This window comes from Pseudonaja textilis, chromosome 11, assembly GCF_049901715.1.
Source record: "Pseudonaja textilis isolate UNSWEBS1 chromosome 11, rPseTex1.2, whole genome shotgun sequence".
NCBI classification, from domain to species: domain Eukaryota; kingdom Metazoa; phylum Chordata; class Lepidosauria; order Squamata; family Elapidae; genus Pseudonaja; species Pseudonaja textilis.
In genome coordinates, this window is record NC_142000.1 from 17,130,422 (window position 1) to 17,151,555 (window position 21,134).

Below are 21,134 nucleotides of genomic sequence, written 5' to 3' on the forward strand. Positions count from 1 at the left end.
AAGGCTTTCCTCTTATTAATTAGGTTAAGTTATTAGATGTTTTCGGTTGTTCTTGCAACCGTCTTTCCTTCCTCCTCCTTTGATGAGATCACTTCTTGCTTTGAACAATTCAAACCTTCTTCTTTCCTCCAAGGAAAGCTTGCTTCTGTCAATCCTGCCAGCTCATATATCCATGGGAATGAAACTTGCCATCATTGAGCGTCTAAAAGAAACCAACGATATGAAAAAGCATGATAATAATTTCCACAGCCTGTATGTGAAGCGGCACCAGAACGTGAGGTAAATTTTTGGATTTCCAAGACCCGCATTTCGGGGATCAGTACTTTAAAGAGGCCATCAAGTTCTGGAGATTTTCTTGAAGGATCACAGCTTCCTCAAGCAGGATTCAGCACAGAGCAATCCCAGACCATAATATTTTTTTTCCCCTCTGCTTTCTTTAGCATCCTGTATGCAGATATCGTAGGGTTCACTCGCTTGGCAAGTGACTGTTCTCCCAAAGAGCTGGTGGTGATGCTGAATGAACTCTTTGGAAAATTTGACCAAATTGCAAAGGTGAGTCAATTCTGGGAATTGAAATCCCCCCATCTTCAAGTTGTCGAGGTTGAGAAAACAACTGGCCTATTATTTCTTTTTTATTGTATTACAACAAGATTGTATATGCTTGTGATGGCGAACTTATGGCATGCGTGCCACAAGTGGCATGCAGAACCATTTGTGCCGGCACGCGAGCCACAGGCAAACTTACCTCACTGCACATGCGCACGCTTCACAGCTGTTTTTTTTTCCCGATTAGTTTGAGGCCCTTTTCATCCTCCCGGAGGCTTGGAAAAAGCCTTTTTCGGTCTCCCAGAGGCTTTGAAAAAGCCTCTGCAAGGCTTTTCAGGATGAATCATTGGCCCATTTCGTCACTTCCTGTAATACCAAAAAAGGCCTCAAACCAACCGAAAAAAAATCAGCTGTGAGGCGCAGTGCAGGTAAAGGGACGGGGTAGGGATTACCCATGCATGCGTAGGGGTCGTGTGAAGGGGGGGCACATTGCATTCTGGGTCCTTGCACACAACTGCAGTCGTACTGGAGCACACACAATTTTTGGCACAGGAGCCCCAAAAAGTAAGCCACCACTGGTAGATGGTTTAAGAAGCTATCTTTTTTAAAAAATCATAGTTTGGCAGTACAGGTTTCCCTCCACTTATGACCACAAAAGAGACCCAAATTTATGTTGCTAAGCGAGACATTTGTGAAGTGATGTTTTTATGATCTTTCTTGCCATGTTTATTATGTGAATCGCTGCAGTTAAGTTAGGAACATGGCTTTAAGCAAATCTGGCTTCCTTGTTGACTTTGCTGGCCAGAAGTTCGCAAAAGAGAATCATCCAACCCAGTGGTGGGATTTAATTTTTTTTTACTATCTGTTCTCCAGAACTGGTCAGAACCTGCTGAACACCACCTCTTATACGACTCTGGGACATTGCGACTGTCATAAATATGAACCAGTTGCCAAGTGCCCAAATTTTAATCACGTGATCGCAGGGATGCTGCAACGGTTGTAAATGTGAAAAACAATCATGGGTGACTTTTTTTCAGCGCCGTTGTAACTTTGAACAATCATTAAATGAACTGTTGTAAATTGGGAACTACCTGTATCACAGTCATCGGCTGCACCTGGATAATTTTTAGTTTGCATGGGGCAGCCGGCAAGATTTTCTACTGCTGTTGTAACTTCTAAATGAATGGTTCAGAGGTGGTATTCAGCTGGTTCTGACCAGTTCTGGAGAACCAGTAGCGGAAACGTTGAGTAGTTCGGAGAACTGGCAAATACCATCTCTGACTGGCCCCGCCAACCCCATCTATTCTCTGCCTCCTGAGTCCCAGTGATCGGCTGGGTCTTCTTTGGTTGCTCTTCACGGGAGAACGGAGCTGGAAAGCAGGTTAGCAGGGTGGGGAGGGAATGGGGATCTTGCAGTATCCTTCTCCTGCCATGCCCACCAAGCCACATCCATAAAACTAGTAGTAAAAAAAAAAAATTGAATCTCACCACTGGAATGGTTATAAATCAAGAACTGTCTTGCATTCTCCATGCTTGAACCCAAGCTAAATTGCAAATAACTCCCCCTGCCCCTCCCCCATTATATTACAGAAAACTCTTACTTCAGATGAGGACAGCTGTTTTCTCTGTTTTCTTCACGCAAAAAAGCCTATAATTTGCACCGCTTAAGTCAAATGCTGGTTAATTCATATTTGCCAAGCTTGGTGATTCATGGGTTATTATTATTTTATTTTTTTGCAGGAAAATGAATGCATGAGGATAAAAATTTTGGGAGACTGTTATTACTGTGTCTCGGGCTTACCTGTGTCCTTGCCGGTACATGCCAAAAATTGTGTGAAAATGGGCCTCGACATGTGTGAAGCGATAAAGTATGTACTTTTAAAAAAATTAGTAAGTTAGGAGTGGTGATGCAGGAATAGATAATGTAGCAGTATGATAGATAATAATAGGGCCTCATAATCCTCTGAAAGGAGAACTTTTCTTCCTCCTGTGATTGTACCAGTGCAGTTTTTATATTTATTCTGTTAAATATACACATGTACAAAGAAAGAATTGTGCAGTTAGTTTACACTGATTTAAACTTCCGTGGATTAGAACAGGGGTCTCCATCCTTGCAACTTTAAACTTGTGGACTTCAACTCCCAGAATTCCTCAGTCAGCACTCCTGTTCTTATCCATGGTGGCTGAGGCAATCTGGGAATCGAAGTCCACAAATCTTAACATTGCCAAGGTTGGATATCCCTGGATTAGAGCATACATGGGTCTTATTTTCAATGTGTCACTAGATCCAGTAGATTCATTTTTTGCTCCAGGAAGTGGGCATAGCCAGCTCCCTGGAATCTGCGTAGTGCTTTAATTGCATTTCCATGGAATGTGTTCAACTCTGCTACAATCCCAAGCCATCGGCAAGGTGGGTGGGGAACCTGGCTTAATTGTCACCAATAGTAGTTGTCGAACCATCCCTCTTCAGAGTTCCAATGCAGACTCATTCAACTGACTGCTCTAGTCAAACAGAATTCCTTCAGGCTCTTTGGGTCTAGTGGTGTGAGGAAGTGACCTTGGGAGACGGAGTAGAGATGCTGCCTAGGGAGCCACCAGATAAGGGAGGGTTGGGCCTGCAGCTGAATAACAGGCAGAGAAAGAGACTCAGAAGAAGAAAAAACTTCCTTCACTTCCCCAAAATCAGTATGATGCTTAAGTCTAGAGATGGGAAAATCAAATGGTTTTTCATCTTGTGTCCTACACCGGAGTCCTTATAATTTTTTTTTATTGTTATTTTTGCAGGCAAGTTAGGGAAGCCACAGGGGTGGACATCAGCATGCGAGTTGGCATTCATTCCGGGAACGTCCTTTGTGGGGTGATCGGACTTCGGAAATGGCAGTATGATGTCTGGTCTCACGATGTCTCCTTGGCCAACCGCATGGAATCAGCAGGCATCCCTGGGTAAGCACGTGAAATAATTCCAGTGAGCGTCGTGGTGATGGCAGAGAAGTGGAAATGCAGAGCAGTTTCCTAGCTGAGGTTCCTTTTGTTGGGTTTAGTCCAAGGATGCAGAATGTTTGGGGTAATAATCTGATCTTTCAGTTGGCCGCAAGATTTTGCAGTGATTTTGCAGAGCAAGAGTCAAGATGAAACATTCTGGGTTCTTGGTGAAGCAAAGCACCCTTAATTCTTTCCTTTAGTGCAAGGGTCTTCAAACTTGGCAAATTTAAGACTTGTGGACCTCAACTCCCAGAATTCCTGAGCTAACGTGACTGGAGGAGGAATTCCGGGAGTTGGAAGTCCACAAGTCTTAAAGCTGACAAGCTTGAAGACCCCTGATCTAGTGCAAAAAGAGCCTAAATTTTGTCGTCAATCTTCAGTGCCGAATTTCAGAACGGAATGCTTGGTCATTTCCCCCCTGGTTTCGGTGTGTCAGAATGAAACCAGGAGGCCTCTAGGAAGTAAGCTGCTTTTATTCAAATTATTTTGAATGAAAAGTATGCAGAAAGAGCGAGACCTCTCATTTTGAACAGTGCAGTCTTGATGCGTTGGGGGTCTCTAACAGACCATAGATTCTTCACTCTGGAAAGTCTGTTGGGTCAATCCCAATTCCCTGATGTGATTTCTAAACCAGGTTTTAATGTATGAGTATATGTTGGAGGATGCACAACTTGGTAAACAATTTAAAAAGAGCTACGTTCAACTTACTCACTGTTTTGACCCAGGGCATGGCAACAAAGCAACCAAGTCACAAAAGTAGATAAAGTCCCTTTAATTCCTCCAACTTGGCCCCCAAGGTCCAGTTATCATCAGCTGGAGAAAAATCTCTCCCAAGAACAGTGTTTTAAAGGGAAGAAATTCAGTCCAAACCCAAAGTACATCTAAATTATAAATAAAAACCAACACAAACCACGCTGCAGCAATTAACAAGATAGGGCAGGATAAAGAATTGCAGACTTCGGAAAGATAACAAAACACAAACAGTTGGGAGGATGCCAGAACCCAGATAAGACTTGACAAATCAAAATAATTCACGCTTTGCTTCCAGCAAGGTACTGTGTGCAAACACCCTTTATATCGTGTTTTCCCAGCTGCAGCTAATGAAGGGAATCGTGGCCTTTTTCTCCCCCGTAACCCACGTTGCTCCCTTATCTGTTCCTCCCTGCGTGCCCTAGGATGAAGAGGGGGTGGGCCGGGTCTTCCTCTAAATGCCCAGCTGTACTGTGACCTTCTCCAGCTTCCTCCACAGCCACTGGAGCCACACTCCCACTCCCTGTCAGCTGTTCGACCTCCCCCTCAGAATCAGATTCCAACAGAGGCATGACACTCCCTCCCTCCGTATCTCCCTCCCTCTCTTTCCTTGCTAGTTTGCTCCCTCCCTCCCTCCCTCCCTCTTCTGTTTAGTGAATTCTCAGCTTAGGTCGCCATTCACCACCTAATAAAAATCACAATTGTCTCCAGAATGTACTCAGAGTACACAAGCTAATCTAGATTCTGGATAGCAAGATATGCGCCTTTACTATGGAGGGCGTGGAAAGCTGCAAAAGGATATCTTGTAACTGATGGAACCGCTTTGTAAATATTTTCCTGGGTCTGCAGAATCATTTCCAGCCTTGTTAACAGTATTTTAGCCTCTCAAAGAGGCAACAAGGGAGTTTATTTTTAGTCACTTTTATGGCACCAGATGGATTGATTGTTCTTTCCGGTACATGAGCTTACCTGTATGCTGGATACTCCTGGAAGTGCAACATCATCTTCTTTGTGTACCTGGACACCTGCTTTGTACACTGCTGTGTGTGGGCTAATCAGAAAGAAATGCACTTTAGCTTTAGAACATAACAGCGGAATAAAGTATTTCACTCCAAGTCAAACACACACACACACACACATGCATTGGCACTCTGTTTCCACCATTACCTCAATGGAGATTGAGATCTGTTGTTAGTCTTCATTGGTTCCTCTCAGGTTAACAGTATATCGGGCAGTCGTTGTTTTATAGAAGGGCACAAACAATCCCATAATGGCATTTGCTGTTTTCTTTTTGTGACATTGGAAAGTGCTTTGTTGCGTGTACGTGCGTGTGCGTGTGTGTTACTAAGTAAGCTGTACGTTGTGATGCTTCCTGAGGACCTTCAATGCAAGCCAGCTGAGTAAACTCTTGGAGAATAGCATCGAGTGTGATATACCCAGACGTTATTTAAGCAGGATGAGAGAAAAGTACTTTCAGTCTAAAACTGAATTAAAATTGAATGAAGCCTTCTTCCAGTTGAAAACACAATGGGCCATTTGCTATCCACATCTTGAAGGTACCTCTGCGCTAAGCACGTAGTAATACTTACTTTGATTGGCACTACACCCATCTCCTTCCTTGAAAAGGTCGGTACTCATCAGAGCAATATTGCCAAGTGTTTTATAGACAAACGTAATGGTGGGGAAAGCAAGAAGAGTGCTTTTAATAGGTCTGAAATCCAGACTGTATTGTATTGGGGAGTTGAGGAAGAAAAGCAGACCAAACTGATATTCAAAAATAAACGAGAAGAGCAGGCGGAGTTAGAAGGCGGAGTTTAGCATGTCATCAGTTTGGAGTCGTTGTGTTGCCGTGAGAGAAGCCAAGTCCAGCCCAGCCATGAATTCCGTTGACCTTTATCTAGCACAAATTTAACGCCAAGGGTTAGTTGACTAGATTCTTGTGTATGGGTAAGCAACAATAAACTTTTCGGTACTTTGACTCCAATGAATGCGCCTGGTTATTTGCACCTGACACCGATTCTGCCTAGAGACAATGTGAGATGGTGGCTTTTGGCAATAGGTGCTGAGGATGGCAAGGAGAAGCGGTGAGATGCTGGAGGATGTTGGATGTGTGTTTGTGTGTGTCCATCTATATATCCTCTTAGCCCCAGATGTTTAGGAAGAATTTAGTTGTTGTTTGGCAGAACTGCTGCGATGGATCCTTCTACCCATCAACCATGCCGTGGAGACTGCTATTTTATTTATTTAATAGTCTGGTGATTTAAACATGTTGAAGGAACTTCCCTGAAATACAAACCAGCCTGATCTATTTTTCAGATAAAAGACTTATGTGTCCTGCTTTCTAAAACTACTGTATTTTATCTAATCCTTGGTGCTGGTAGTTGTAGCCTTTTTATGTGTATTCTCATCTCCCACGAGGGAACTTATTTTGTACTGTATAGTCTTTTCTTCCCTGCTTCTAATTTCACTTTCCCAAGAAGAATACATGAAGAAATAGTGGCTGTCACGAGGCCTTCGAGGGTGAGCCAGAATTCTGACACACGCCTCAGACCTTGTTCCATTGTTCTTCAGTGCCTTCCTTTGTGTTCTCTTCCCATTTCTCTTCTCTTTCTGGGTTTGCACGAGACGCTTGTTAAATAAACCAGAATTGCGCACAGTCAGAGAACGAAGCGGATCCAAATTAATAAAGCACATTATGGTTTGTGATGTGTGAACCAAGCTCCTAGTAAAGGAGAATATTTGTAGCTCAGGAGTTGAAATAAGATAGGTAGATGTAAATGTAAAGGATTGACGATGATATCTAGTTTGGGTAATGAAATGTCTGCAAGAAAACAATCAGGTTCAGAGAGTATCAAAGTTTCCCTGAACCAAATTATGTTGAGATTTGATTTACAAGAAGATTATCTTTGGGATCTCCTTCTCCCTCCCTCCATCTCCATCCCTCTCTTCCTCCCTTCCCTCTCTCTCCCTCCCTCCTTCTCTGTCTCCCTCCCTCACCCTCTCCTTCTTCCCTCCCTCCCTTCTTCCCTCCCTCCCTCCTTCCCTCTGTCCTCTCCCTCTCTGTCTTTCTCTTTCTCTTTCTCTGAAAACAGTCACAAACACTGCACAAAGTTCTGAGAATTGGCACGACTGGATGGTTCTATCATGCGATCCAGATGAGCTGTTTCAAGAGCAATCCTGCCAGGAATCTTGATTTTGGCTGCCAAATGTGTAGCAGCAGAATGTTATTGGCAGCAGCCATTGTAACGGTAATCGATTCCCAGGAATGACGTTTCACCCCTTTGTACACTTCTCTCTCTCTTCTCCTCCTCCTCCCCTGGGTCCTCTTTGCAGCCGCGTGCACATCACAGAAGCGACTCTAAATCATCTTGGCAAAGCTTATGAGGTGGAAGAAGGCGACGGGCACCTCCGGGATCCTTACCTTGAAGCCATGAATATCAAGACTTATTTGGTGATTGACCCCAGGGTAGGTATTCTTTGATGCAAAACAAACGAGCCACTTCTGTCTCTCTCATTTTGCATGCTGAATCATGGCTTAACATGATGTATGGGGTAGTCTACAATTGGTTGAGTTTGCACACCCGGAAAACTAAAAGCAGATGAACCAGTACAATGGTGTACCATCAATATTAGTAACTCTTAAGATGTATGGACTTCAGCTCCCAGAATTCCTCAGGGGAATTCAACAAGGGAGCCGAAGTCCACACATCTTAGAGTTGCCAAGATTGTTGAAACACTGGTGTATAGGTCTAGGGTCTCCTACTTGGGCAGGAGGTTGGATTAGAAGATTTCCAAGGTCTCTTCTGGGGACCATTTTAATTGACAGGGTCAGGAATGTTGTTGTGTGAACTGAGCCAGCTACGAATTGCTCAGGAAAAACCCTGGTGACGCAGATAAACCTCCAGGTGGCCTCAATGACTTTCTAAAAGGATGCAAACGACCAGCTGTCTTCCATTCTCCACCGTCCAGCCAGAGCTGAAGTAGTTTCTTGGATCAGAAGCGAAACCAGAAAGAAAAATCAGAAAGTTTCTTGAAATATAGCACCTTTGGGACAACCATGGCCTGGATGACTGAGAATTCTCCGTAGATGCTCAGGAAAAAAGGATCTCAAGTATTTAAAGAGAATAGAAAGTATTTGGACTTGAAGAACTCTGTTATTATTCTATATTCTATATTCTAAGAAGACCATCTGCAGTTATGCCGTATTGATCAATGATTACAATAAAGAAATGAACAGACCAGTGAGAGTTACAGAATTATGTTACAGAAGGGACCTTGGAGATCTTCTAGTCCAATCCCCTGCCCAAGCAGGAGACCCTATACCAGTGATGGTGAACCTATGGTACATGTGCCACAGGTGGCATGCAGAGCCCTTTGTGCCGGCACGCAAGCTGCAGGCAAACTTACCTCATTGCACATGTGTGTGCCTCACAGCTGATTTTCGGTGGGTTTGAGACCTTTTTCGGCCTCCCAGAGACTTGCAGGCCAAAAACTAGCCCCCTTTCATCACTTCTTGTTTTTCCAAAAATACTGGAAGTGACCAAACAGGGCTAATTTTCGGCCTGCAGAAGCCTTCCTCAAGCCTTTGGGAGGCTGGAAAAGGCCTCAAACCCACTGAAAATCAGCTGTGAGGCACAGTGCAGATAAGGGGGCAGCGGCAGATGGGTGGGTGGGTGGGTGGGGATTGTGCGTGCATGTGTAGAGGGTGTGGGGGGGGCAACGCGCATTGCCTTCTGGGTACTGGCAGATGAGCGCGAGTGTGTAAGTGTGTGCACAGTTTTTGGCACAGGAGCCACCACTGCCCTATACCGTTTCGGACAATGGCTTTTTAAAAACCTCCAGTGTTGCAGCACACACAAGTTCTGGAGCAAGTCAAAGTTGATGGTTGCAGACCAGGGATGAAAAAGACAAGGCTGCATCTCATTTTAGGTTTTATTAAAAATCCTAAACCTCTCCTCCTCCTCCTCCTCCTCCTCTTTTTCTTCTCCTCCTCCTCCTCTTCCTCCTCCTCCTCCTCCTCTTTTTCTTCTCCTCCTCCTCCTCCTTCTTTTCCTCCTCCTCCTCCTTCTCCTCTCCTTCTCCTTCTCCTTCTCCTTCTCCTTCTTCTTTTAAACTCAGCCACATCTGAGTCTCTGTAGCATATCCATGCAAAATATAAAGTTGATTTTTAAAAAAATAAGCAACAGAAGTAGGCAGAGAGGAGTTAAATGATTCTAATCTAAAAATACCGCTGAGTTCCGTTGTCTAAATATATATGTATATTCTTCAGCTGACACCAAGTTCGCCTTTGATCAGGTGGCCCACGATTTTATTTTGCAAACTCACATCTTCCTCCTGCTTGCTTCCTCCTTTTTTTCTTTTTTTTTTTTTTGTTTTAGATCTTTATTATGTGTTGTGGTTGTACCAGGTTTGGAACAGAAACGGGAAATAATGAGAGTCAGGTGTGGTATCCAAAGCCGAACGAAACTAAAGCCAGCAACCTGGAAGGCTTTTTTTAAAAAAATTTGGTTCCGTGCAGTTGGGAAAAGGAGGGGGAAGAACGTATTAAACATTCAGTTGCCATGACCCACCGATCCTGGGAAACAATGGCTTTTAAATTTCGATCTCCAAGGAGCCCTTCAGGAATCCAGAATGGCTGTTCTTTAAATGTGTGTAATTAAACCGAATCGGCTCTCTCCGACTCCCACGCTTGCTTTAAGTGCAGTTCTACCAGCATTTTGAGAAGAACTGATTTGAAAAAAGAAAAAAAGAAAAGAAAAGTCGTTGCACAATGAATACTCCTAGTTTGCTTTGCTCAGCTTATAAAAAAAAGGTTCGGGGTGGTTGTTGTTTTGACCCTTCTGTTTTTTTCAATAATTCCTACAGCTCTGACAGGATTCCAAGACCCTGGCAACCTGTTCGCCTTCGATATCCTCATTAATAAAGGATATTAGCGCTACTTTGCAGAACCTAGCGGGCCACAGGCCGTCACAGGTCCAGATTAATAACCCTCCGAAGACTACATTCTTGTAGAACGGTGCTTCCCAACCCGGGATAAATTACCCAAATTGGATAAAAAGAGCTTTTTTTTCTTTTGGTAACGACCACATGAATCCATTACCAATCACAATTTGTGGAGGTTAATGCTTTGCTATTAACCGGTTTCTGTTTTGTTTTGTTTTTAAAAAAAGCTCCTTTAATCCTGTTTACCCATAGTAGGACTCAAAAGTGCTCCAGGTCAGAATTCAAAACAGCAACTAGGCCTATAGGATGCAAGATCCAATAGAAGAGAATATCTACAGCTCAGAGTTGAACTCTGGAGCCCTAGGTGACTTTTGAGTTTGGTTGTTGGCTGGCAGACGTTTCCTTATCCAAGTAGGTAACATCATCAGTGCCAGAGCTCAAATGTATTTTTAACTGGGAAACCGACAGGGGTGGGATTCTACCAGTTCAGCCTGGTTCTATAGAACCAGTAGCTCTGAAGAACAGCAGACACAGAACCAGTTCGCGGAGACAATCTTTTGCTCGTTGTTTGGCCCACCCACCCACCCGGGCTCTTGGCTGTCCTTTATTTCTGCTTTTTCAACCTCAACTGCTTAGTGCCACTCAGCTGAGGTTGAAAATGCAAGAAAGAAGAGGATTATCAAATGCTGCGCACCTGCACGCAGTGCTTGTCAGTTGTCCGGGAGGCATTTTGCAAACGCATTACATGCACACGCAGCAAAATGCACTCTCACTGAACCGGTAGTAACACCAGTTGAATCCCACCCCTGGAGACTGATCATCTGAGACCCAGCGAAATCCAAAAAGCGGTAGGGAATTCCTAGAAGATTAGCATTCAGATAAATCAGCCATCAACAGACACAGAGATAAACCATATTTATACACTATTCAAAAGAGATAATTTTAAAAAGCCAAGAAGGAAACCAAAAGATTTAGAACACATCTTCTCCAGCAACTAACACACAGATAAGCAAGGTTTAATCCCAGACAAACAATCTAGCAGAAAACAATACTTAAGCAAGGAACTACAGAGGAGAAAACCACATCCCCGCCAATACTGACAGGGCAATCTATAGTATATAAACAAAGAATAAAGCCCACAGTCACCAATACTGATCACGTAACCAAGTTGGGTCTTGAAATGTCTGCAAGCAAACAACCAAGCTCAGAGAGTACTAAGGACTCCCTAAAATAAAATAAATAATGTGGCCAATGTAATCATTAAATTATATTCTGTCTGTGTCTGTCTGTCTCTCTCTCTCATTAGTCAAAACAGCGTGCCACCAACAACCATTTTCCTCAATCCAGAGTGCAGGATGGCTTGAAGATGAGGGCCTCTGTCCGGATGTCACGATACTTGGAATCATGGGGAGCAGCACGTCCTTTTTCCCACCTGAACCACCGAGAGAGTGTGAGCAGCGACACTTCTGCGCCCAACCGCAGACGCAGGAAGGTGAATCATTGCTGGGCGTTTTTCAAAATTGTCTTCCAGGCACAAGTCCTGGGTTGAGATATGGAGGCATGCATGAGGTTTCTCATAGACAGGAAAAGGTCTGTACAGAAACACATTCCTTTTTCATGCCTGTGATGTCAGGTGTGAAAGAACAAATACACGTGTGAAGGTCCAAATGATTGCTACTCATTGCTACTCATGTCCACGCACAGGAGACTTCCCAACTAAAGTTAGCAGCCGCTTGGAATTTGATAAGGGTCAACCGCATTCAAAGGTGGTTGGATTTAATTTGCTTGTGGCTATGTAGGGAGACTAGGCTGATCCATCCCCAGGTTTCTGCCACTCCTCCTACAGTGGTCGTGTTTCCCATTTAAAATGGAGATAAGATAGGATATATGTTAAATACATAATTTTGTAGCAGAAAGAGTGGAGAAGATTGACGAGGGAGAACATCTATTTAGCGGTTTCGTAGAGCTCTCGGGCTTTTCACTTGTTCATCTCTTATTTCTGAAGGGGACATTATAGCAACTCCCAAACATTTGTGATGTTTTTTTTATCTTCCCGGAGAACTGAGCCTAGATATCCCCTTTATTTATAGATGCCTATAATATTTTTAGATTACAAAATCTACATGCATTGTTTACTTCTTTAACAAATAAAATCTTCTTCGTGCTTTCTTCTTGCTTAGGAGATAGCCCTGCAACTCGCAAGTCGTCAGAGGACTTCGGAGAGGCAAGTAACATATTCCTTCCTGGTTAAGACTTTGCTTCAGTACCTTTTCTTCATCCTCCAGCCTTCAAAATGCTTTATAACGAAGGAGAAAGATCAGCATGCACAACAGAATGAAAGGAGAGTCTATATAAACTCCAAACTCTCTTTTTAGAGTTTCCTAAAGAAATGGAGGCTGTTACGGAAATAGTATTTACTGTTTTCCCTACCACAAACTATGACTCAAACAGACGCTGTTTTTCAATCATTTATTACACTTTTCTTCTCCAATCTGGTGACATGTTGTGACCAGGACTTTCGAAATTCCCGGGAAAGATGTCCCAAAGGTGCTTTTTCAGGAGGCAACTGGACTTCCTTGTTTTTTCTCTTTGAAGACATTTCGCCTCTCATCCAAGAAGCTTCCTCAGTTCTGACAGGATAGTGAGGAATAGATGGATTTATATTTCTTGCAGACATCTGGTCATTTGCACCCTTTTAGAGGGTCGTTGAGGCCGCTTGGAGAGGTTTATCTGTGTCCTCAGAGTCACCTGAGTAGCACTCCTGGGTTCTTGTAGTCTGCAATTTCCACTCCCTGGAAATCCATTCCTATCCCACACCATTCAAAGGATGTTCATCCCAAATTGTACAGCTAAAAGTCTGTAGAGATTCTCAGTCCTCCAGTCATGGTTGTCTCTACTTTTTCAGGAGGCAACTAGACTTTCTGTTTTTTTTCTTTGAAGTCATTTTGCTTCTCATCCAAGAAGCTTCTTCAGCTCTGACAGGATGCTCTGAAGAAACTTCTTGGATGAGAAGCAAAACATCTTCAAATAAAAAACCAGAAAGTCCAGTTGCCTCTTTAAAAAAACATCTTTGGGACAACCATGACCTGGAGGACTGATAATCTCTACAGACCTCAGAAAGATGTTTTTTAACTGTTGTGAACAGCTAATGGTTGGAAAAGAAATTCTTGACTTGATGAAAAGAGAGCCTTAATTTGCAGTTAGGGCTCGGGAATTCTGTGGTTGGATACGTGCCTCATCTCCTCCAGCACTTAAACTGATTTTTCATCCCGCTTCTGCCCACATATGAGCATCATGACGTGATTGCAAAGAGGAAGTTGAAACATAGAGAAACATAACATCACACATTGTCTCCCTTGTCTTCTCAAATTTTCCTCTGTTCTTCTTTCTTTGCTGTGCCTAAAAGCTGCAGTTCTGCTGTCTCAAACATGCTTTAAAAAAAAGAATCCATAAAAAGAATATTAAAAATATTTTAAAATATGAAAGGTGACATGCACTTCCTCTGATGCCAGATGTAGTGTTTTAACTACTGTGTGTTGCCAAAGTAAAGGAAAAATGAACAGGTAACAAAACCATTTGCATGTTTCCTGGTTATTACTCTGTGTGCTTTTGAGCAGCAGAAACAAGTTATATTTTTATCATTTCTTGCACTTTTCAATTGTCTTTTCCAGACTTTTTAAAGAAGGGATGCAAAACTTATTTTTCAAAACTATTTAAGGTTCCCTTGGGAGGATGCAAGCATCCCAGAAAGGATGGCTGTTGCTGTAATTTCGAGGGAAATGTTTTAATCGATTTGCTAATTATTGGCCTGCATATATGCCTTCCATCAAACTTTTCTTTCTCTTTATGTATGCATCCGTTAGTTTCGATGGATCGAGACAACACCACTTCTGTCTTCCTTCTGTTCTAACCTATAAGTGAGTTTTCTGTCCTCTTTTAACTTTCAGTGATTGTTGTTGTTGTTGTTATTTTCCTGTGTGCAAGAGCACTGCTGATAATTCTCCTGTAACTTCTCATTTCATCTCTCTCTAAATGTCCAACCCTGGTAACTTTAAGACTTGTGGACCGACACAATTGGCTGGGGAATTCTGGGAGTTGAAGTCCACAGATCTATAAGTTGCAAGGTTGGACACCCCTGTTCTAAAACAGTTGGCATCCCTCAAAAAGATAACAGTGGCTGGATTCACATGCAGCAAGCTAAACCATAAACCATGGTTTGCTGAGCTCCCATGTCATGCTGAGCTATCGCCAAACAAGCCGAAGTATGAATTAGGATGTGAATTCAGCCCAAGAACTTCCTTTCTCCAGTGTAAAATCACACAAATCCATTCGATAATTGTTCCAGCCATGTACAAATTTTGGATGACAAAGGAGCATCTTTACTGCCGTTGAATACAGGTGAAAACTCTGTCTCTTCTCAACTCTTAATTTCTCATTCTTGAAATCTTAGCGGCCAAAATTAGATTTTTTTAAAAAATATTCCTGTTCTCCAGTTTGGGAAGTAGTCTTCTAAGATAATGTTGGATGTCCCCGTCCCATCCTAGTCATTTCCCTGAATGCTTGGAAGGAATCCTTTTTCAAAGTGTCATTTTCCCTCTGTTTCTTTGTAGAAATACCTCTCAGAAAGGAAGAATGGAGGAAGAAATCAACGATAAGATGATGTCAACCATTGAGGGCCTGAGTTCAGCCAAGTAAGAAAGCAGAAGTGATCCTTTTGTAGATAGGAGAAGAGATTGCTTCTCTGTTTTCAGTAAAAAAAAAAAAAAGAAAGGGTGTGACAGAAATGACATCTCTTTATCTCATATGCTTGCGTGGGCTGGATGTAGCCGGTTCATCTGGTACATCTTCAGTTCCTGCTAAAGGAAACGTTACAACCCCCCACCCTTCTTGATTCATTCTTGGATGGCCCGCAGATTATCCTAAGTTGTTGTAGGTCAGGAGTCTCCAAACTTGGGCAATTTTAAGGCTTGTGGACTTCCCTTCCCAGAATTCCTCAGTCAGCCATGCTGGCTGGAGAATTCTAGGAGTTGAAGTCCAGAAGTCTTAAAGTTACCATGTTTGGAGTCTTCTGTTGTAGGTAGTCCTTGCCTCACAATCCCAATTGGGAGCGGACTTCCCATCGCTAAACAAGGCAGCTTTTAAGTGAGTCACACTCAGTTTTACTACCTTTTCTGCTGTGGTTGTTAAGTGAATCATATGGTCGTTAAGTACATCCAGTTTCCCCACATTGACACCACTTGTCAGAAGTCAGCCGGGTGTCATGCCCCTGTCAGAATCTGACTCAGACGAGGAAGCCGAACAGCTGACAGGGAGTGGGAGTGTGGTTCTGTTGGCTGTGGAAGAAACTGGGGAAGGGCAAAGTCCGGCTGGGCAGAGCAGGGGAGAGGTAGAGCAAGGGAGAGGGAATTTGGAGGAAGACCCAGGCCCACCCCCTCTTCATCCTAGAACAGGCAGGGAGGAACAGAGAAGGGAGCAATGTGGGTTGCATGGCTTACGGAGGGAGGAAAGGGCCTTGATTACCTTCATTAGCTGTTGCTGTGAACACAGTGTTTAAAAAGGGAAGCTGAGCACAGCAAGTTGTTGGGAGCAAATCGTGAATTATCTGGTATCATCAAGGTGTTCCTGGCGTCTTCCCAACTGTCTGTGTTTTGCTCTGCTTTCAAGTCTGCAATTCCTTTTTGTGCGCTGTCAAGTTAATTACCGCAGCATGGTTTTTATGTGGATTTTTATTTACATTTTGCATGTACTTTGTTTTTGGACTGAATTTCCTCCACTTAAAGGTTGTTCCTGGGAGAGTTTTTGTCCAGCCAAAGATAACTTGGCAAAGTTGGAGATAATAAAGGGACTCTTCTTGCTTATTTGACTGTGTTGCCTTTGTGCCACACCCTGGATCATCACAGGTGTTGTAACTTCGGATGGTCACTATGTAAATATTTGTAAGTCAAGGACTGTGTGTGTTATTTGAGATTCTTCGCTGCAAAACAACCATGATGTGACCCAGTCTAGGTTTAAAGACAGCCTGTTCCTCTTTAATATTGCAGGTCCTTTCTAGAGTTCTAAATTGGCTTCAACTTTTCATCTAAAATTCTCTCCCTACTAGATGCTAATTAGGAGGTCTAGTGTTACAGGCTTTTAAAAGCACTTAAAGCAAAATTAAGTCTTAATTTCACAACAACTACAAATGCAGCAACTACAAAGACGCCATAGAGGCTAGATTGTTCTAAGAAATACATTTTGGTTCGGTAATGCAGGAACCAACGAAAACTTCATTCAGAGCTGCTTAATCATTTAGAATCATATTCTACCTTTTACCTGGTTTTGATTGAAGATCGTAGAACACAAAGTAGAAAGTTTTATATCCTTCTCCCTGTTTTATTGCTCTGGGTTGTGTTTTCCTGTATTTGGTCCAAGTTCTAATACTTCCATGTCTTTTTTAATAGTCAGGTCTTCTAAGAAACAAACCCTTTCCTTAAAATAATTATAATTTCACACTTGGAGACAGTCTCTGTTTTCTCTTCCTTCGTGCAGACCATGGTGTGGTCAAAAAGACGATTTCCGTGGACTGTGTGGGTTTTTGCTGTGCTTTGTCGAAACAGGACTGGAAAAAGAGGTTTGTAAGACATTGGAGGAATGTTTACCAGGGTGAAATCTTTCAGAACTCAAAAACGGTTGAAACGGTTGAAAAGGAAGCTAACCTTAACAAGTCAAAATGTAATCTTATGGTTTCCTGTTTACTGAATCTTAGGCTGAGACAAAATCTTCCAGCTTCAAGCAGTGTCCCAGATAAGGGCATTTTCAGATTTATTTTGAATATTGCTTATGGTTTTTTTGAAGGAATCTGATGCCTCTTTAGTTGGTAGGATTATTTAGAGGTAATATCTAAGCCCAGGGTCTTCAAACTTAGCAAATTTAAGACTTGTGGACTTCAACTCCCAGAATTCCTGAGCTAACATGACTGGAGGAGGAATTCTGGGAGTTGAAGTCCACAAATCTTAAAGCTGTCAAGTTTGGAGATCTAAGAAGTTGCCACAAAGAAGACGGGATCAAATTATTCTCCAAAGCACCAGAGGGCAGGACAAGAAGCAATGGGTGGAAACGAATCAAGGAGAGAAGCAACCTGGAATTAAGGAGAAACTCCCTAACAGTGAGGACAATTAATCAGTGGAACAACTTGCCACCTGAAGTTGTGGGTGTTCCAACCCTGGAAATTTTAAAGAAGAGGTTGGACAACATTTGTCTGAAATGGTATAAGGCTTCCTGCCTGGATCAGGGGGTTGGACTAGAAGACCTCCAGGGTTCCTTCCAATTCTGATAATCTGTTAATCCTTGATTTACAACCACAGTGAGGGCCAGAATTTTAATCGTGGGGATTCTGCAATGGTCATAACTATGAGGACCGATCATAAGTCATTTTTTAAGTGCCACTGTAACACCTACTAAACAATTGGTTATACATTGCGGATTACCTGTAATCCTATGTGTATAGAGCAAAGAAGTTATATGCTGGGGCTCATTCTGTTTCTTTATTTATTTTCCCTCCGTGACAAAATCACCCCCAAAATGTTATGAATATATCGAGGCCTTTTCTGTTTCTTTTTTACAGTATCGCACGATTCCTATTCCCAAACTGAGGGGTTATTTTGTGTGTGCTGGCATTGTTCTGCTGTGCATGTTTACAGTACAGATATGCATTACATCAGGGTAAGTGTTGACTTTATTTTTATTATGCCATCAATCCAGTTTGTGTCTTCTTTGAACCCTAACAATTGTCTACGCATCCTATTAAATCAATTAAATTGGCAGTACTTTCTTTCCTGCAGAGATATATTTTAAGAAGTGATTGGAGAGCCGTTTGTCTGAAATATTATAGGGTCTCCTGCTTGAGCTGGGGGTTGGACTAGAAGACCTCCAAGGCCCCTTCCAACTCTGTTATTCTATAAGTCTTATTTTCGCATGTTCAGAGGCTTCTCTACAAAACTATAGAGTTGTTTTTTTCTTCTTCACAGAGCAGAGGAGTAAGGAATAGAGTAACAAGGAAATAAAAAAGCAACCCAGGCTAAGGTTTTCTTCTTCGTGTGCTGGTTTTCCACGCACTTTTATTGTCTTACGTACCAAGCGATTTTTATTTTATTTTATTAAATTTATATGCTGCCTATCTCACCTTTTAGCGATGCTGGGTGACTTTGCAATGACATAAATAACTGTCTAAAATCATTAAAAGGTTAGGAACGTCAAAAGGTTAAAAGTAAAACATTAAAATTAATTACAAAACGGATAAAAGAAAGGGCAGAGGAAATATTTTCTCCTAATCTACTAGCCTCCTTCAACTCAAGGAGAAGGATTTAAAGGAGAAGGAAGAAGAGGAGGAGGAATAGGAGGAGGAGGAGGAGGAGGAAGAAGGAAGGAAGGAAGGAAGGAAGGAAGGAAGGAAGGAAAGAAAGAAAGAAAGAAAGAAAGAAAGAAAGAAAGAAAGAAAGAAAGAAAGAAAGAAAGGAAGGAAGGAAGGAAGGAAGAAGAAAAAAAAGAAAGAAAAGGAAGGAAGGAAGGAAGGAATGAAGGAAGGAAGGAAGGAAGGAAGGAAGGAAAGAAGGAAAGAAAAGAGAATTTCCCACAGATCTGTATCTTCCTCAAAGCTATGATTATATCTACTATTTCCTGCATAGTGAAGAGCCACTTAGGAGGGGGAAAAAAAGCACTTGGATTGTGTGATCCTAATTAAGATTGAACATCAAACTCCAAATCTTCAGGCACCAGCTTTGTAATACAAGAGATTCAGTCCTTTGTGGAGAACTTACGATTTCTAAATTCTTTAATCTGCTTTTGCTTGCTCTTTCCTTCCTCGTTCTCTTATTCATCTTAGTTGAAATGTTAATTTATATTGCTAATCCATGTAGGATAAGCCAGGCGCAGAATCAGTCAATCAATCCTCATTCTCTCTTTCAGGTCACAAACCTTAGGAATCTCATTTGGGGTGGTAGCAATCATCATGGGGCTGATTTTGTGTGTCTGCTTTGCGGATGACTGTTGGGTAAGTAAAAAAAAAAGAAAAAAAAAGAAAGGAACCCAAAACTCTAGAGTAGTTTTTGTCAACCGTGGCAACTTTAAGATACATGGGCTTCAACTCCCAGAATTCCCCAGCCAGCATGATAGCTGGGGAATTCTAGATGTTGACATCTACACAGCTGTGATGACCCAGGGTGGGATACAAAATAAACACAGTCACAAAAAACAGGTGAAGTCCCTTTTATTCCTTCACTTTGCTTCCAAGCTCCAAATATCCTTGACTGGAGACAAAAAACTCCCACACAAACAGTTACAAGAAGAAGGAGAAAGCAACACAAACCAGGCAAGATAAGGGCTGGATGACGTTCACAGATAGCAGAACACATACTGGGAAGGACGCCAAACGCAGAAAGGAACCATAAACTAGAGATATTTCCATGCTTTGTTTCCAGCATTCGCCCGTACGCATGTCCGTCCTCTTATCCAGTTGTCACAGCTGCAGCCCATCAAGGCCCTCTCCTCCCCAGTAGACCATGTCTCTCCCTGATCCTCTCCTTCCTGCGTGTCCTAAGATGAAGGGGTGGGCCTGGGTCTTCCTCCGAATGCCCAGCTGGACTTTACCCTTCCCCAGTTTCTTCCACAGCCACCGGAGCTACACTCCCACTCCCTGTCGGCTGTTCCACTTCTCCCTCGGAATCAGTTTCTAACAGGGACATGACACGGTCGTAATTTTCCTCAGAAAATTGCACACACACATGGCAATGTGGTGTATCAAGAAGGTCTATGGTACAGGGGATGAATTTGCCATCTTGAAATCTTTCCTCTCTGTTGGCAGAAATGCTGCGCGAAGCGGTGGGCACCAGCACGCTACTTCTGCCGGGTGTCTGAGAAAGTGGAGACGATGCCGTCCGTCAGGCTCCCCCTGGCCATCCTTGCCCTCGGCTCGCTGCTGATCCTTGCTGTTTTCAACCTGGTAATGCCTCCTGTTGAGTGTTAACAGGGAAGAAAGTAGGCAGTGACTCTGCTTGTTTCCACCTGCAGTCTTGGCTGATGGGAAGGCCTGATACAATAGGATGGGGTGGGGTGAGATGGGATAGGATAGGATAACCCTTATTGACCTGTTTTTCTGTGAAAACACTGGCACACATTAAAAAACGAAATTCTGATGCCCACTCTCGAAAGAATATCAATACCGTGTTTCCCCGAAAATAAGACCCAAAAAAGGCACCAGATCTTATTTTCGGGAGATGTAATCCACTGACTAACCTCACTTGTGTGCATTGTCCCTGGCCACCTTTTCGCTGTCAGAGGCCTTCAGGAACTTCTTCTTCTGTGGCCAGCTAGGCTTTCCTGAAGGCCTCTGCAGCCGATAAGAGAGCTCTGGATCGATCCAGAGCTTTGTTATCAGTGGCAATGGCGTTAATGAAAGCCTTGACAGCCTTGATGGCTGCAGAAGAAATGGGCTGGCAAGGCAGAGGTCGGGGTGTGCGAGGCCTGGCTACAACTGTCCAAAAGTAAGTAGTAGGGCAGCTCCACCACCCCCATCTCTGCCCTAGTTTAATTTTTACCTGTGCACTCTGGAGTGGGTGGGGTCTTAATTAGGGCTTATTTGGGGAGTAGGGCTTATATTGGGCGCACATGTAAAAATCAAGCTAGGACTTACTTTCAGGGTAGGTCATATTTTTGAGGAAACAGGGTATCTATCTATATCTATATATCTCAAAAGAATACCCATAACTATATATCACTCTCTGTTGTCTGTCTGTCTGTCTGTCTATCCATCCATCCATCCATCCATACATCCATCCATCTATCTATCTATCTATCCATCCATCCATCTATCTATCAATCTACTTACCTCCCTCCCTACCTACACAGCTACACACCCATACATGAACATACATAGAGAA

The 21,134-nt window shown here is 42.8% G+C and overlaps 1 protein-coding gene across 2 annotated transcripts in view; it reads left to right on the forward strand.

Moving 5' to 3' along the window:
- Nucleotides 1-21,134, forward strand: part of ADCY7 (adenylate cyclase 7) — a 66,229-nt gene that overhangs the window by 31,057 nt on the left and 14,038 nt on the right. Inside the window, exons 5-17 of one of the 2 annotated variants that reach the window (XM_087940683.1) lie at nucleotides 134-279; nucleotides 441-552; nucleotides 2,287-2,414; nucleotides 3,331-3,489; nucleotides 7,612-7,744; nucleotides 11,528-11,713; nucleotides 12,402-12,445; nucleotides 14,085-14,138; nucleotides 14,832-14,912; nucleotides 16,750-16,831; nucleotides 17,825-17,922; nucleotides 19,165-19,249; nucleotides 20,060-20,197. In XM_087940683.1, the coding sequence (XP_087796809.1) occupies nucleotides 134-279; nucleotides 441-552; nucleotides 2,287-2,414; nucleotides 3,331-3,489; nucleotides 7,612-7,744; nucleotides 11,528-11,713; nucleotides 12,402-12,445; nucleotides 14,085-14,138; nucleotides 14,832-14,912; nucleotides 16,750-16,831; nucleotides 17,825-17,922; nucleotides 19,165-19,249; nucleotides 20,060-20,197 (1,446 nt within the window). The remainder of the gene's footprint in view (nucleotides 1-133; nucleotides 280-440; nucleotides 553-2,286; nucleotides 2,415-3,330; nucleotides 3,490-7,611; nucleotides 7,745-11,527; nucleotides 11,714-12,401; nucleotides 12,446-14,084; nucleotides 14,139-14,831; nucleotides 14,913-16,749; nucleotides 16,832-17,824; nucleotides 17,923-19,164; nucleotides 19,250-20,059; nucleotides 20,198-21,134) is intronic. The other variant, XM_087940681.1, reaches the window with a different exon arrangement.